General features: G+C 42.8%; 1 protein-coding gene across 1 annotated transcript in view; it reads left to right on the top strand.

Annotated features, from left to right (window-relative positions):
- Positions 1–15,767, top strand: part of CCBE1 (collagen and calcium binding EGF domains 1) — a 106,822-nt gene that overhangs the window by 86,093 nt on the left and 4,962 nt on the right. The window contains exons 5-10 of the mRNA XM_082075745.1: positions 650–787; positions 6,720–6,826; positions 12,762–12,882; positions 14,830–14,969; positions 15,062–15,097; positions 15,627–15,662. Coding sequence (XP_081931871.1) covers positions 650–787; positions 6,720–6,826; positions 12,762–12,882; positions 14,830–14,969; positions 15,062–15,097; positions 15,627–15,662 — 578 coding nt within the window. The remainder of the gene's footprint in view (positions 1–649; positions 788–6,719; positions 6,827–12,761; positions 12,883–14,829; positions 14,970–15,061; positions 15,098–15,626; positions 15,663–15,767) is intronic.

Consider the following 15,767-nt stretch of genomic DNA (forward strand, 5'->3'; position numbering starts at 1 on the left):
TTAGATCTGAAACCTTTCTTATTCTCGTTACTGTTACAGAGGAAATGTGGTTTTTAAATACCTTAAGGATTGGTTCCCAGAACTAAGAGATCTAAATGCGCCTGAAATTATTAGGAGGCAGTGCCTAAAACAAGACATACGCACCCAAACACTTTGAAGTGTTGGGCTGATGTAATTTTCCCTTTATTAATTCCTCCTGCAGGTTTTGAGCCACATTTGAGGTTTTGGCCTGAAATGAGGGACATGATACTAACAGTAACACTCAAAGCACTATAACCAGGCCTAATTATGAGAATAAATCCTTGAGGTTTGATTCAGATGGTCAGTATGTAATTCAGGACTGTGGTGCTTTTGTGGCTAGTCCTGCCCTGCCCTGCATGGTTTGCTGTGCCAGGAAGCCAAGGTTCACACGATCATGCTTTGCTTTTCAATGCAAATAAATGGTTAAGCAACATTCATTGATAAAATTCCAGGTGTTAATAATAATAGCGTGTGTTGCACAGAGCTCGGGCCCAAAGCACCAGCGGAGCTGCGATTACTCATGTATTTAACCACAAAATCTCCTGGTACCTTTAAAGGAAGTCTTTTATTTTATTTGAGGTCTGAAACGTCCAGCTTTAGGGCATTTTGAACTCTTACTCCTCTGCAGATATCGATGAGTGTGCCACAAGCAATGGGACACTGTGCTCTCAGATCTGTGTCAACACCATGGGCAGCTACAGGTGTGAGTGTCACGAAGGCTACACCCGGGAGGAGGACGGCAAGACGTGCACCAAGGGAGACAAAGGTACATACTAGTGAGTGGGTAATGGTTTTGGGCCAAAGGGACTTTTGAAAGGTGGATTGCTTGTAAAGAGAAACCGCCCCCTATGCTACATTTGGATCTGGGGGTCTGAAACTGGGCTGCAGCTGATGCCTGTGGAGAATGCGGGTTGTTCACTGGGCACTCGAGTGTCCCACCACATGCCCTCATCCTCCCCGGTTTATGGGCTCCACACACACAGCAGTAAATCAGTAGTCACATCTATAAAGAAAGACCACAAGTGCACTGAAGGATGTTGAAAGCATCTTCCCCTGGAGGGGCAGAGTGGCTGAATGACGAAACTCGCCGTTACAGCTTCAGTTACACCATTTCTGCTGCATCCAACTGCTAAAAGCTGTGTTTTGTTCCCATACCAACCTGGATTATGCCTAGTTTGCGGTCCAGAGCTCAGGAGGCACAGGAAAAAAAAAAAAAAGCCAGATGCTGACCTTTATCAGCCTTCATTAACTTCTTCTGTTAATTAAATTAATTTCATTAACTTTAATTCATATTTACATGCCCACATTTGAGCTTAGCAAATGGCCCTGGGTTTGGTGGTCAGTACCTCTTGGCACTCAGGCTCAGAAACTGTGTGCCTGGGAATTCCACACACTCTTTAGGCATTGCTTAAATCAGTGGCTAGATTACATGGAGTAACATTGACTTCTGCTGATCTGAAATTAGCTCGTATGTCTCGTGACTGCAGCCAGGTTTTTTTCGTATTTTTATGAAAATAATATGTGATGGGAAAGAGGTAAAAGTGAGGGCTTGTTCTTGCTTTTCCCTGCTGGTTTCAAAGTATATATGTATGCTGTGTATAAATTATTTTAAAGCTTTTGACCTCATCCCAGTTATTAAATTACAGCATTTAGAGTACTGCAGATTAAATACTGATATGACAATTTTAAAAGAAAATAAGAAGAGAACAACCTGTGCTCTGGAAAACAAAACAAACCCTCTTTTGATGAATGGTGACTTACCATAAGTTCATCAGTTAATGCCTGAACACATGTGTCATTGGGTGTTCCAAAGCCTGCTGAACAGACAGAGCAATTTATAATTTTGATTTTTCTCTGCAAATATGCAACTGGAGCCATTTCATTAACTTTAATTGTTCCTTGTAGTTTTCAAGTGCTTTTTTTTTTTTTCTTTTTCTTATAAGTGGAGGGAGGTCATAAAGGAAAGAGATATAACATATATAATCCCCTTGCAAATAGTATTTTTAGTTAACTTTTCCTCTGGCTAATTCATATTTCCTGACAGGGTAATGCCATAAGTACTCAGGATAACAACCATTCAAAATATTCAAGGATGTGGAAATAATTCTAATATTTGAAAAACATCAATTTTACACTGAAAGTAGACAGCACATAAAAACGTTAGTTCCAGTAGTTCATTTGGATTGAAATACCCACCATATCTCAAGACATGTCCCAAATCAGTTGCACGAAGCAGGGAAGGACTTTTTGCTCTGTTACCCTGCTGTACTTCAAGTTAATGTTACTAATTGCCAGACCTCTGGTGCAAATGCAAGAGAAGGTGGCCACTGCTATTTCACAGGGCTTGCATCCGTAACTGGTCTGGAAGAAGATAAAGGTTTTCGGCGTCTGCAAGGAACTGGCTGCAGCTTCGCACCACCCCGTGGTCAGCCCCAGCCCTGCAGGCCCCGGAGAGCACTAACGTCCACGCTGGAATTGCATCCCAATAAAGAGATTATTTGCTTTTCATAGTAGCTGGAACACTTAAATTTGACTTTAAAACTCCGTGTGAGAGACATGAAAACACACGTACTATTCACCAGCTCTAACCATGTTGCATGTTTTCTAGGAGACACTATTCACGTTTTCATTGTGCCATGTCTTAAGGCTGTAATCCAGGCTCTTTTTTAGCTCTATAAGTGTGCCTGACTGAGAGCTTCGGGTTTATTAGGGGGCACAAGAATAGGGAGCATTCTTCCTGCATCCGCAGTCATGTTGCAGTTGATGGAGACAATACAACTACCCGCACAGAAGTAGGCAAATGAAATCATCTCAGCAGGCTGAGCCCAGATAATACAACACAGATGATCAACTGAACAGTCTCCATGCAAAGACCGCCCACGGCACAGCTCCCCGCAGAGCTCTGCCCCGCCAGCATCGCCTTCTCGTCCAGCGTCAGCAACACAGAGCCTTCGAGCACACGCAAAGAAAACACATCGCTCTGCCGAGCAGATCTCTTATCGATAGGTACCGCGGGGCTCACCGGCGTCTCGCTGAGATAAAAGGACTCTTGTCAGGACAGCAACGTCATGCGTGAGCTACACTTCATGCTTTGGAAAGACTTCACAAAATGGGGCTGCTTTAAGCCTTCTTGGAAATAATTTCAGTTTCCCGGTGCAGGTCTGTGCAATGGAAACAGGCTATATAAGTGCCTTGCTCAAGGCTGGCCAAACTGACCCTAGTAGGTGACCTTCATATCTGCCCCACGTGTGGGTGGCTCTGTCTAATTGCTTCCTGTCCCTTCTGGCCTGCCCTAGGTGGCTTCTGGCTTTATCCGTGCTTTATTCTGGCTTTATTCACAGTTTGGTCCTGATACAGGATCAGATGGGGGTAGAGCAAATGTTTGATGGATGACTCCTTCCTGGGCAAATCATCACCTCTGTCTGGTATGAGTTAGGGGGATTCCACCTCTCTCCTGGGACACAGCTTGTGCTTGCTTATGTGACACTGTTGGACTTCTTCCTCTGACAAGTCAATCCAAGTGGATTTGCAGAAATCTCACTGGTATGATATTTCCCAAACATTAGCTGACCCCCCCAGTATTCATCTTCATGGATTTTTACAGCCCTGTTTCATCTATACTTGTCAGCCCCGTGTACCACATCCTTCTGGAAGATGAACTGGATTTTATAATGAAACACAAGGCCAAACTCACTGCTTCTTAATCTTCACATAATTCCACTGGTTCTAGTGGGATAGCATTAGGTTTCAAATAGCACAGGCTCTGACAGTTTCTCACTATGACTGTATGTCGCTTTCAGCAACGTTTCTTAACACAATGTGTGCATGTTATGAGGGAATTCATCTGGTAAGATACCTATTAAAAGAAATTCTGGTTAAGACTAGTACCAAACCAAGACTTTGCTGGAGTTTGAAAAAACAAAGGCATTTTTTCTAATGGTTCTACATATGTGCACCTGTAAATCCTACACAGATCCAAAAATGGACATGTCAAGACACTGATTTTTTTAAAGGAAACGGAAAAATCGGTTGGAAAGGAAGAACTCTATAAGGAAGCCACAATATTGACTTGTGGTCAAGAGAAAACTTACCTTACACAAGTATCAAGAGCTGTCTTGATTACAGCACATCAATTCCTTGTTAAGGGAAATAAATCCCTCTGTGCTGCAGATTCTTTGTTCTATCAGAGAAAGACTTGTGGGCAAAGAAGCTTTGGAAGAAGTCAAAGGTAAAATTATTAGCATTAGAAATACAGTAGTGAGGAAACCAGTGGATGCTGCATAGTCAAGTATCTTCACACAAAGGCTGGAGTCTCTCTGGGAGGTGTTGGGGACAAATAGTCTTGGAAGCAGCACAGCTGCAATTTGGTGAAATTCTGTCATATGTTATGTTGAGTTCATCAGAAAACCCCAAGTATTACCTTTATATTCGAGCCATATGAACATTGCACAGAAAGCTGTTTGGTTACTACCAAGCTGTGTGTTATCAGAAACAGCAGGGAAGATCAGAGTGCTTGCTGCCATAAAAATGCAATATACTGTAAAGAGGAATATCATGGATTATTGTAATGCAAAGAACTGCGGCTGTGGGAACAGGCAGTTGGTGAGTGGGGAAAACCCCAAAGCCTTTGCCTCCTAATGTTACAATCAGTTCAGCACTAATGCTAATGTCTTATTGCTGCTGGTCATTCCAGCATCTTGCCCTTGCAACCTTCACCTACCTGACTAGGACATAAGAGGTATAAACCTTTCACAGAATCACAGAATACCAGGTTGGAAGTGACCTCAAGGATCATCTGGTCCAACATTTCTTGGCAAAAGTATGGTCTAAACAAGATGGCCCGGTATCCTGTCCAGATGAATCTCAAAAGTGTCCAATGTTTGGGAATCCACCGCTTCCCTGGGGAGAATATTCCAATGGATGATTGTTCTCATGGTAGAAAATTTCCCTCTTATGCCCAATCAGAGTCTCCCCAGGAGTAACTTGTACCCATTACCCCTCGTCTTTTCCATGTGACTCCTTGTAAATAGTGAGTTTCCATCTTCTTTGTAGCCACCCTTTAAATATTGAAACATGGTGAGGAGGTGTCCCCAGGCCTTCTTTTCTCAAGGCTGAACAAGCCCAGTTCTCTCAGCCTTTCCTCACATGGCAACTTCCCAGCCCTTTGATCATCTCTGTGGCCCTGCTCTGGACCCTCTCCAGCATGTTCACATCTTTTTTGAATAGCGGGGACCAAAACTGAACACAGTATTCCACATGTGGCTTGACAAGCACCGAGTAAAGTGGGATAATGACTTCCTTGTCTCCTCTGGTGATGCCCTTGGTGATGCAGCCCAGCATCCTGTTGGCTTTCTGTGCCGCAGCACCCCATTGTTCACTCATATTGAGCTTGTTGTCCCTGAGGACCCCCAGGTCTCTTTCCACAGAGCTGGTCCCCAGACAGGTAGATCCCATCCTGTGCTGCACTTCTGGATTGTTTTCTGAAAGCAAGCATACCTGATGTGGCATTATATCCAATGGACTAAATGTACTGAAAACCAATTTTTCCTAAATTTCTGCAACACTGGCCCATAGATGGCCATCTGATGGGCAATGTTCCTTATTGGAGCCTGCAAACATTTCAAGAAAAATATCACACATTATCTTCAGTATTGGAAAATTCCATTTTTATTTAAAATTATGCAGATGTTTTCAAAATCAATACACATTTCTGAAAGATGAAGGACATTAAAGTGTATGTCCAAGTGAGAAGTACAACACATTGTAGTTGATCCCTTTTGATGATTTTGGCTTTAACCAGAAGCACCTGCAGAGTTTTTCTATGATGGGACATGCTCTGAAGGGTCAAACGTGTCCAATAACCCTTCCAGGTAACATAGTACAAGGCCACACATCATATACAGGGTCTCAATACAGTTGACACTTCTTAAGAATTATATGCAAAAGAAAAAAACTCACCTGGAGATTGCCAGTATGTGTCACCCTGTGTTTTGGAAACCACATTACTCTTCAGGCAGGCAGCTGTTAAAACAATGCTTGTTTTTTTGCAGTGCAAAAACGCCTCACTGCATATAAGAATGGGAAAAGGATAAAAAAAATAACGTTTGCAATATCTCTTACAGTTTGAACCATTTAATGGATTCCTGAAAAGATTCCATTCATGAGTAGTATCAACAGGTGTGACCCTTTCTCTTGTGTGGATTTAAATCCCTGTCATTAATCTCAATCCCCATCTCTGCTCAGGCTGATTCCATTACATGGAGGAATAACCAGCAATGATAGGGAGGAGTTTGAGCAAAGTAAATTAAATGACCATATTGTGAAGGATCTTACTGTAATTTATAGCACATGAAAATTTGCCCTTTGGGGGACTATAAATCAGTTCAGACCTATAGGGTTATTCTACCCTACACACAAAGATAAAAGAAGGGGTGTAAACTTTTTCAGGTATTAAAAAAATATATTCTCTGGGGACTGTTAACTGGAAACAGCTGCTTTTAAAATTAGCTCAGAGCTGTCCCTGCAACTTTTCTAAGCCTTCCATAGCAATTCACAGTCAAAGCATTAATAATGGCAAGATTCTCTCTACTTTTCACAGTCTGAGGAAATGTAACATCCTTCAAGTTGCTTTTGCAATCACTTTATGAATTTCTTCCCTTTGGATATTTATATTTGTTTTGGAAACTGCTTTCTTTCAGCTGGGCTTCCTGAGAAATCTGAAAATGCGGCAAAACCAGGGACATGCTGTGCCTCTTGTAAGGAATTTAATCAAATAAAGCAGACGGTTTTACAACTGAAGCAAAAGGTATGAACACTGATCAGCGATGTCTTTACCAGACCTGAATGTTTCATGACAAGTGAGGTAAAATTTAAGTGTTTGAAGCTGTCACTGCCATGTGGCTCTTGTGCCCATAAAGATGATGGCAACATATTTTAAAATTTTCTAGGAACAGCATCGCTTCCTTATGCTTCTATATTGCTTTAAACAGATTGCTAACGGAGCTCATGGAGATGGGTTACCAAGCTTGTGGTAAGACAGTTTAGCAAACACCCATCCCACTCTGAGCCCAGGTTTATTGGCAATCTGTGCTAGCCTCAGCTTTTCATTCATGCTGAATGCACAGGATTTTGGACTTGATCCACCTTTAGTGTATGTGAGTGCAAGACATTCTGCAGACATGGGAAAGTGGGAGAACATGATTTTGCATTAATAAGGTGCTGTTATAGGATTCTTGCCAAAAGGAGCTGTGTGGCTAAACAAACACATCACTAGCAGATACATTACCTTTGACTTTTTTAAAAATAAAAACCCTCAGTGCCAACCTTGTTTGTTTCTACCTGTCCCCTTATAAGTATGTTCTTAAAAACTTCCCCTGGTCTTTAATTGCTCCAATATGTGGTCTCCTTTTGCACTTAGGTAGGATTGAAATAATCCAGAGATCCAGCTCAGGACTTGGAGAGCCAAGTACAGGGGTGCAGGTGTAATGCTTTTTCTGGTGGCATCTCCTTTGAACATTCAAGTTCTCTCAAATGGAAACGTTCTGCAGAAATGTTCTCAGCAATGCATGTTGACAGGCTGTAATTATTTCACCCAGGGTGCTCATTTACCATCATTGTGTCAAAACATACTTTGGAATGTTCATTTGTTGCATTTAATACTATTCATTCAATGTCATTTATATTAGGAAGAAAAAAATCTGCTGCACTAAAGCAAAATACACCGAGCTTTGAGGTACTCTTTATGACAAAAATCCCATAATATCATGTTTACCTTCTGAATCAGTATGATGACATGTGCCTGATGGAAACTGTGATTTTCAAACAAATGCTGGCAAACTGGTTAAAAAATGATCCATGCTTTTGGGCAGCTGCTTGTCCAGCCGCAGTCTGTGATGCTGAGCAGTCTCGTACAATCCCCATGGAGGGACCTGGGGTCACACTGTTGGCCAAGTTGTTTGCTGCAGGAATTGGTGGAAACCAATGGCCTGAATTAATGGAAAGTTTTCTGTGTTCAACTTCCACTGTTAGGTGCTTGTGGTCGAAACTCACCCCTGGAAAACTAACACTGTCAATACCTGTTGCTGTGGGCCCTTGTTGTTCAGAAGCCAAGCTAAGCCACTCTTGCCTCATAGCTGAGTCTTCTCATGGTACATAGCCTGAATTTTCCCCAAGTATCTTCCTAGTGGGATCTGATCTATTTGGCATCCTCAGAAGGGGCCCACTGGGTTGTGCCTCATACAGACTGAGCTGGAAGCAATGGCCCTGATACCCTCAGCATTTTCTACCCCCCAGAGAAGGAGCTTTTGTCCATGCTGAGAGGAAATCTGGCCTCCTAATGGTCAAGTTCTTCTGGGAGGACATCTCTCAGTATCTGTGGTTGAAGCTGTTCTGTTTAACACAAAAAAAAATAATTTATCTCTGCCAGAGAGACAGTTTATGGGAATGAGTCTTCAGTCTTGTGGTTAAGGCTTTCAGATTTTTTGACCTTTATGTAAAATTATGTTTAGCAGAAGAGCCTGTGAAGGATCCAATCAAGCAAAACCTACAATTGGGAACTGGGGTGTGCTTCTGGAAGTGGGAGTTGTGGTTTTGTGTCTACTTAGAAAAGGGCAGGGGTGAACTCAAGTCTTGCTACCCCTGGTGATAGCACAAATACCTTTTTAGAGGATTGCAACATCCATTCCAGATCCAGGACAGAGTTGTTCTAGGATCAGGAACAGAAAGTCACCTTGCATGGTCATCCAGTGGGATGCACTGTCCCAAGACACTACAGTGTGTGGGCAGTCCTGTGTTCATCTCAGACCTTGTCAGAAGGAAGAAGAGTGGAAAGCTGAAAAACTGGTGGAAAGATACCAAACATGCTGAAACACAGCCAACAATTTTTAAAAAATGAAGTAAGCTGGATCCTATTGCACAGACATATTTAAACATCTTAATTAGAAAGTCATGTTCCACATCACTCCCGTCAAGCACTGTCAAAGTCATCTAAACCACAGATCTCCTAGCAACTGCCCAAAACTCCAAATGCAGCATGCAACACAACATATGTGGGTCTTGTTTCTAGTACTGTCTTTCTTTAAAATTTACCCTCAGTAATATTTGCAGTCACATGGAAAAAAAATATTTTCCAAGGGCCTTTAAGATTTTGAGCTGTGGATGAAGAAAACCAAGGTCACTCAGGATCCTGGTTCAGTTAAAAGGTGAAATAGAAATTAGGCCAGTGAGTATAGCTAATCCCTAAGAGGATGTGAGTCAACATCAAAAACAAATGGTTTGGCCCCGGTGTATGTAACAACCACTTTCAGGCCAGAAGATATCAAAAAGCAGTGAGCTAGACCAGAGCCTGGGTATTTTGGCAGTCCTTGTGTATGCCTCAAGTCCAGCTGACTCAGTGGGGAAGCATGTGTAGATGCTTGCTATGTGTATTTTTGTTGTTTTTTAGTTGTTTTGCTTTTGTTTTTTGTTTTTTGTTTTTTTTTAATTTACTAAGTTGTTACAACAGCCTTGCTGGCAGGAACAAGTCAATATTTAAGCAACAGAAAAGAATGTACTTCCAAATCCTCCTCATGATGAATCTTTGCAAGTTTTTACTCCAGCCTGGCCATTTGCAATATAACCTGAAGAGCAGTCATGCCAGGGACTATACTAAATTATTACTGCCAGTTGGGATGGCAATAGATGCCTAAAATAACATTTGGACAGAAACTTAAGTACAATCTCTAAAGAGGACGTAAAATAATCTGTCACTCAACTGTGGCCACCGCTAAGGAGAAACACTCACTGACGACACTGAAAATGCTCTCACAAAATCTGCCTGAAAAATATAATTCTCTCAGGTAGTCGCAGGATTGAACTCCATGTCTCAGTTTTAGCATGGTGGTGTTGGCACTGCAGAGCCCTCCGTTGATTTGTGCCACATAATGGAAGTTTTGCAGTATGATGGTACTTGCAACCTTCCATTCATATCCATCCAAGACACCGCTCTGGACAGGGTGGATGCACCTCCAGGAGATAACACTTTGCAGTGTGCTGACCAAAGCCAGCCACTTGACCTCCTCATGCTGGTCACTGCCCAATGTGGCTATGAGAGCCCCCAGACACTGAATTTCCCTCTTCAGCCCCAGGTGTGAGGTGTTGTGATCCATGGAGCAGCCATTTATGTTCAGCAGTCCCACACTTTGCTCTGTGCTGGGATGTTGGCTGAGAAAGCTGCAGGGTCATTGGTAAACAAAGCAGACATTTTTCTTTGGAAAACAGAAGACAACAGTGCAAAGAACACACTAATACATGTGCTGGATCCCCACTTTTTATGTGAGTAGATTCATAGGAGTAAGCACATAAGAAACACCCTGTGGAGCTTCTGTGAGGTGCTGACCTCATCCAGCCACTGGTTTCTGTGGGAGTGGAGTGAATCTACCGAATTCTTGTAAGACTTACATCATGTCGCTTAATTTGCCTTTAGTGCAATCATCTTGTCTTTGGAACAGCAATGCTCTCCAAAACCTGAGTCACAAATGGCTGATAAATCTTTGTGTTCCTGTCATCGCATTTTGAATTCCTGTCTGAAAATTCAAAGCAGTGTTTCGGAAATGCCACCAGGAACTGTCTCTGCATTTCTAAACTTTTTTTTCTCACTTTTGCTTCCTTCAGAACTGTTCTGTGCATCCAACCCCAAGCTGCAAGCAACACTGGCTGCCCTTAAAGTGCATTCCATAATTAATAACTTGTTTGCCAGAAGAAATTTGCCCAGTTATTGCATGAACTGCAACTGCACACCATTATTTATTTTCTGTGGTTTACAAACATTGGGTTTGCAGTAAGGGCAGGAGGGTGTATATCAGATAACATAGAAGAAACAAATAGTAGTCTTCGAGAACAGTTCACTGCAGGGAATTCCAAAGAGCTGATTAAAAGCATTGTCAGATAGCCAGAGTCATCATGAATTCTATTTAATGCAGTTCTCCCATGCAAATGTTGCAGAATCCAACATCAAATTATCAAGTGAGCCAAATTAGTTCAGGGCAGCAACAAAGCTGACCCAGGGATAGATCTCCCTGGTATTGCTGAAATAGCTCTCCAGTTCTACGCAGCAGAACAAAATTCCCAGTTCTACAGGCAGCCACTTGCCACTAATAAACTTATTTCCTCACTGCAGACCAGCCTTCTGGCTCGTCCTCTCCCTTCAGCTGCCTCTGGAGAGACTAAACATTTGAATCACAAAATCACAGAATGTCAGGGATTGGAAGGGACGTCAAAAGCTCATCCAGTCCAATCCCCCTGCCGGAGCAGGAACACCCAGATGAGGTTACACAGGAATGTGTCCAGGTGGGTTTTGAATGTCTCCAGAGGAGACTCCACAGCCTCCCTGGGCAGCCTGTTCCAGTGTCTGTCACCCTCACCGAGAAGAAGTTTCTTCTCATATTTAAGTGGAACTTCCTGTGTTCCAGTTTATACCCATTACCCCTTGTCCTATCATTGGTTGTCACCAAGAAGAGCCTGGCTTCATCCTCATGACACTCACCCTTTATATATTTATAAACATTAATGAGGTCACCCCTCAGTCTCCTCTTCTCCAAGATAAAGAGCCCCAGCTCCCTCAGCCTTTCCTCATAAGGGAGATGCTCCACTCCCTTCATCATCTTTGTTGCCCTGCGCTGGACCCTCTCCAGCAGTTCTCTGTCCTTCTTGAACTGAGGGGCCCAGAACTGGACACAATATTCCAGGTGTGGTCTCACCAGGGCAGAGTAGAGGGGCAGGAGAACCTCTCTCCACCTACTAACCACCCGCCTTCTAGTACACACCAGGTACCATTGGCCTTCCTGGCCACAAGGGCACAGTGCTGGCTCATGGTCATCCTGCTGTCCACCAGGACCCCCAGGTCCCTTTCCCCTATGCTGCTCTCTAATAGGTTGCTCCCCAACTTATACTGGAACCCTGGGTTGTTCCTGCCCGGATGCAGGACTCTACACTTGCCCTTGTTATATTTCATTTAATTTTTCCCCACCCAACTCTCCAGCCTGTCTAGGTCTCACTGGATGGTGGCACAGCCTTCTGGCGTGTCAGCCACTCCTCCCAGAATTTGAAGAATTCTTCCAAATAGGTTTAATTACTAAATATATTCAATCTGGGCAGATTGATGCTTAATGGATAATTAAACATCTGATGTCACAGATAATGACATTTTAAACTATAGTGTGCAATTGTCCTTACATTCTCACTTACCTGAGCTTTGTGTCTCTACACAGGGCAGATCCAGACGTGTGTTGGGTTAAAGAGTATGGTTACAGGGCCGGATCAGCAAAGCATTTGGGGCTCTCATTGAAACCTATGAAAAGTTAGGGGCTTTTGCAGCAACTGAGAACCTAAATATCTGAGCAAATGTTGCCCTGAGGAACAGCAGTAAATGCATAGGGAAAACCTCAAATAAGGAAAAAAAGGTTTCCTGAGAAGATGCAAATAGTTATGAGACTTAAGTTTTTGACAACTTCTTGCTGTATCTCTCCTGACTTTCTCCTGCCCTCCATTTGGATTGACTTGCAGTATTTCCATGATGACTTGAAAAGTGAACAGCCTCACACAGTAACATCTTTTTCTGATTATTTCAGTGAAGGATATGATTAAATGTTTTATGTTTTCCTGAAGTATTTAAATATGCTATTTGTCCATATGAAAGCTTAACCAAGAATGTAATTTATCCAGCTGAACAATGAAGGGCTTACATTGATTTTTGGTTTTGGCAGGTTGCTTTGCTACCAAATAATGCTGCTGATCTTAGCAAGCAAATCACTGGTGAAAAAGTGCTTGCATCAAATGCATATATCCCTGGCCCCCCAGGCCAGCCTGGCCAACAAGGTCCTCCAGGTAAGATACAGACCAGAGGGATGCGAATGTGCAATGGTGCCATGGATAAAATTAATAAGCTTCAGCCCTTCAGTATGATATGATTTCATGTGTTTCCTCTTTTGATTGTTATTATTATATTTGCATTTGTGCTGAATTTAAAAAGAAAAGCTCTCTGGTCATTATGGTCAGGCTTTGTCAACTGCCTAGTATCATCCATTGTGTCTTAGTCTCCATGTGTTTCTTGGTGTGCAAGCTGTGTTTGTCCTCTAAGTGTTAAGTTTCTCCCTCTCCCTGAAATATCTCACCTGCCTCAGTTGTCATTTCCTGTATTTTAACTCCATCTTAAAACACTTCCATTTCATTTCAGGAAGACCTTTTGCTTTAGTTCACTGTTGTCAGTAGAACAGAAAATGTGCTTTCAGTTTGCAGTGGTTTGTGCCAACTGTTTTATTTTTCCTCATCTGGTTTTGCAAAGATTCATTTGTTGGTTTTACATTGTGTTCCAGATTCAAAGGAATCTGAAAAGTAAAACTCCACTCACACCTTCTTTGCTAAGGTATAGCTTGAAACAATTAGAAAAGCAGAGAGTTCCTAAAACTCTAATTTAAACCAGACACCTTGCAACCTGTAGCAAATGATGCTAAAAATTTTGCCAAGCCTGTTGACTGGAGATCTAATTTTGGGCTGGGGATAAACCCAAGGAATTTTGGCATTGTGCTGGGTTTCTGCAAGATTCTTACAGAGGACTAGCAGATACTCCTAACCAGGTTCGATTTACTCCCTGCTGAACTGCCCTTCACTTATCCCCACTTTTGCAGTCTCGCTTTGTCTTTTTGAGCCTTTATCTCATTTTCTTGGAGGATGAGTATCTTCAGTCTTCACTATGTCATGAGTGCAAGGACAATGTGGTTAGAGATTCTGCGCCAGACTCTGAACTGTGCAGTGTGCCGCCTTGCAATCTCTCTAACTTAGGCCTGACCCTGCAGGTCTTCCATCTGGTTTCCCCATGGCTGAGCTGTCCAAGGTACCGTAGAATTATCTGTTCTGCTTGAAAACCACCCCTGCTCACCTCCTCCTCTGCCCTGCCGTTAGCAGCGGCGCGGCTGGGTCTTCAGGAGGAGTCCGAGAGGTTCACCAGTGAGTTTAGTTTTACTCCTTTTGAAAACCCTAAGTGTATGTATTCTGTCCCGCTGAACCCTTTTTACTCTCTGCCTTTCCTTTTCTGTGTCTTTCACATGCCTACGGTATAAAGAAAATTGATTTCCCCTCTAGTTATAGAGCAATTCAGCTAGTGACACTTCAATGTTCTTTATTTTGGGCAAATGTTGTTTCAGGTGCCTGATTTTCTGTTTTGATTTTCATAGTTTTCTCTTGAGATAAACACATGCTTTGTTGCCTGGGTGCTTCCTAAAAACTACCATTCTCTGCTGAAACAGCAGAAGCTGAAAATAATATAAAGCAAAATGGAAGAACAAAGCTTTTCTGGCCCCTAACACACTGGCTACCATACTGGGCAAAAGAGAGGTGCAACCCACCACTGAAAAGGGCTTGCTCCTGTGCCAGTCATGTAGATGCCTTTGACCCAACATTCCTATGAGTTTTTGGAGGCTTTCTTTTTATGAGATGTTCCTCAAATTTGACTTGTTCTTTCCTTTTCTTTTTTGAGTGAAAATGAGGTGTTTCCACTTTTCATTCCCAGTCTGCATCCATCACCATCTGGCAGTGGCAGTCTTGGCTTCTTTGTATACACAAAGTTTAATTGTTTAGTGAACATCTCTTGTAGCTACTGTCACAAGGAGTAATGTTGTCTCAGATGAATGCTGTGTTTGTTGGGCTGTTGTGGATTCAAGTGTGTTAAGGCAACCAGTCCGTTGAGCAGTTAAAAATTGGTCAGTCCCCACTGCTTGCACTGATGAAGTGTCCCGAAGGCTTTCCCTGGCAGGTAACCTTTGCTGTCAATTGCAGGGGCTCCAGGACCAAAAGGGAGTCAAGGAGTTCCTGGGTCACCTGGACCTCCCGGACAGCCAGGCCCTCGTGGATCAATGGGACCTATGGGCCCATCTCCAGACATATCACATATTAAGCAGGGCAGACGGGGCCCCGTGGTCAGTATTCTCGCCTCCCATCAAGCATTTCATGGCTGGGCTTAGCAACACAACTTCTCACATCTTTGTGAACATTTTATTTTCTCTTGCAGGGCCCACCAGGAGCCCCAGGGAGAGATGGTAGCAAGGTGAGGAGAGGTACTTGTTTTCCATACCGTGGGCACATGAGAAGTACAAGCTTCCTAGAGAGACTGTCTACACACCTGTAGCTTTAATTCCTTTGCTAAACTGAAAATGTCCCATTGTCCCACCTCTCCATGTCTTCCTTCTGCTATATTGTGCTTGCCAGTCTTTGAGTCTTGCAAATAGCACTGTCAAGCCGCCTCCTTTCCTTTCTCTGCAGCTCTTTGGGCTTTTCCATGAAGAAATGTCGATGCTTTAGCCCATTTCATTAGACTGCTTTTTTGTTAATTACTCCTGTTAACTGGTTTGCTTATTACTGTCTATGAGAAATATCAGGAGTGTGAAACTGTGCTCCCAGTAGAATCAGCAGCAATTCCCTTCTGCTCCTCCTTCAATTTTCTATTCCCAAGCAAGCATTAAGCTGGTGATTCTTGATCTGGGGACAGTAAGGAAGTCTGCAGAGGCAAACTGTGATTTTTTTTTTGGTTATTTTCTTTAGTCACAGCAAACTAACTGACGTGTTATTGATTACAGGGGGAGCGAGGTGCACCAGGACCAAAGGGGATACCTGTAAGTATTGCTCACAGCAAGCTTTTCCACAGCAAAATGATGACTACTAACAACAAATCAGCCAAAAAGGAGGAAAAAAACCTCAAACAAACAACAACAACAAAA

This window comes from Streptopelia decaocto, assembly GCF_964273445.1.
Source record: "Streptopelia decaocto genome assembly, chromosome: Z".
NCBI classification, from domain to species: Eukaryota; Metazoa; Chordata; class Aves; order Columbiformes; family Columbidae; genus Streptopelia; species Streptopelia decaocto.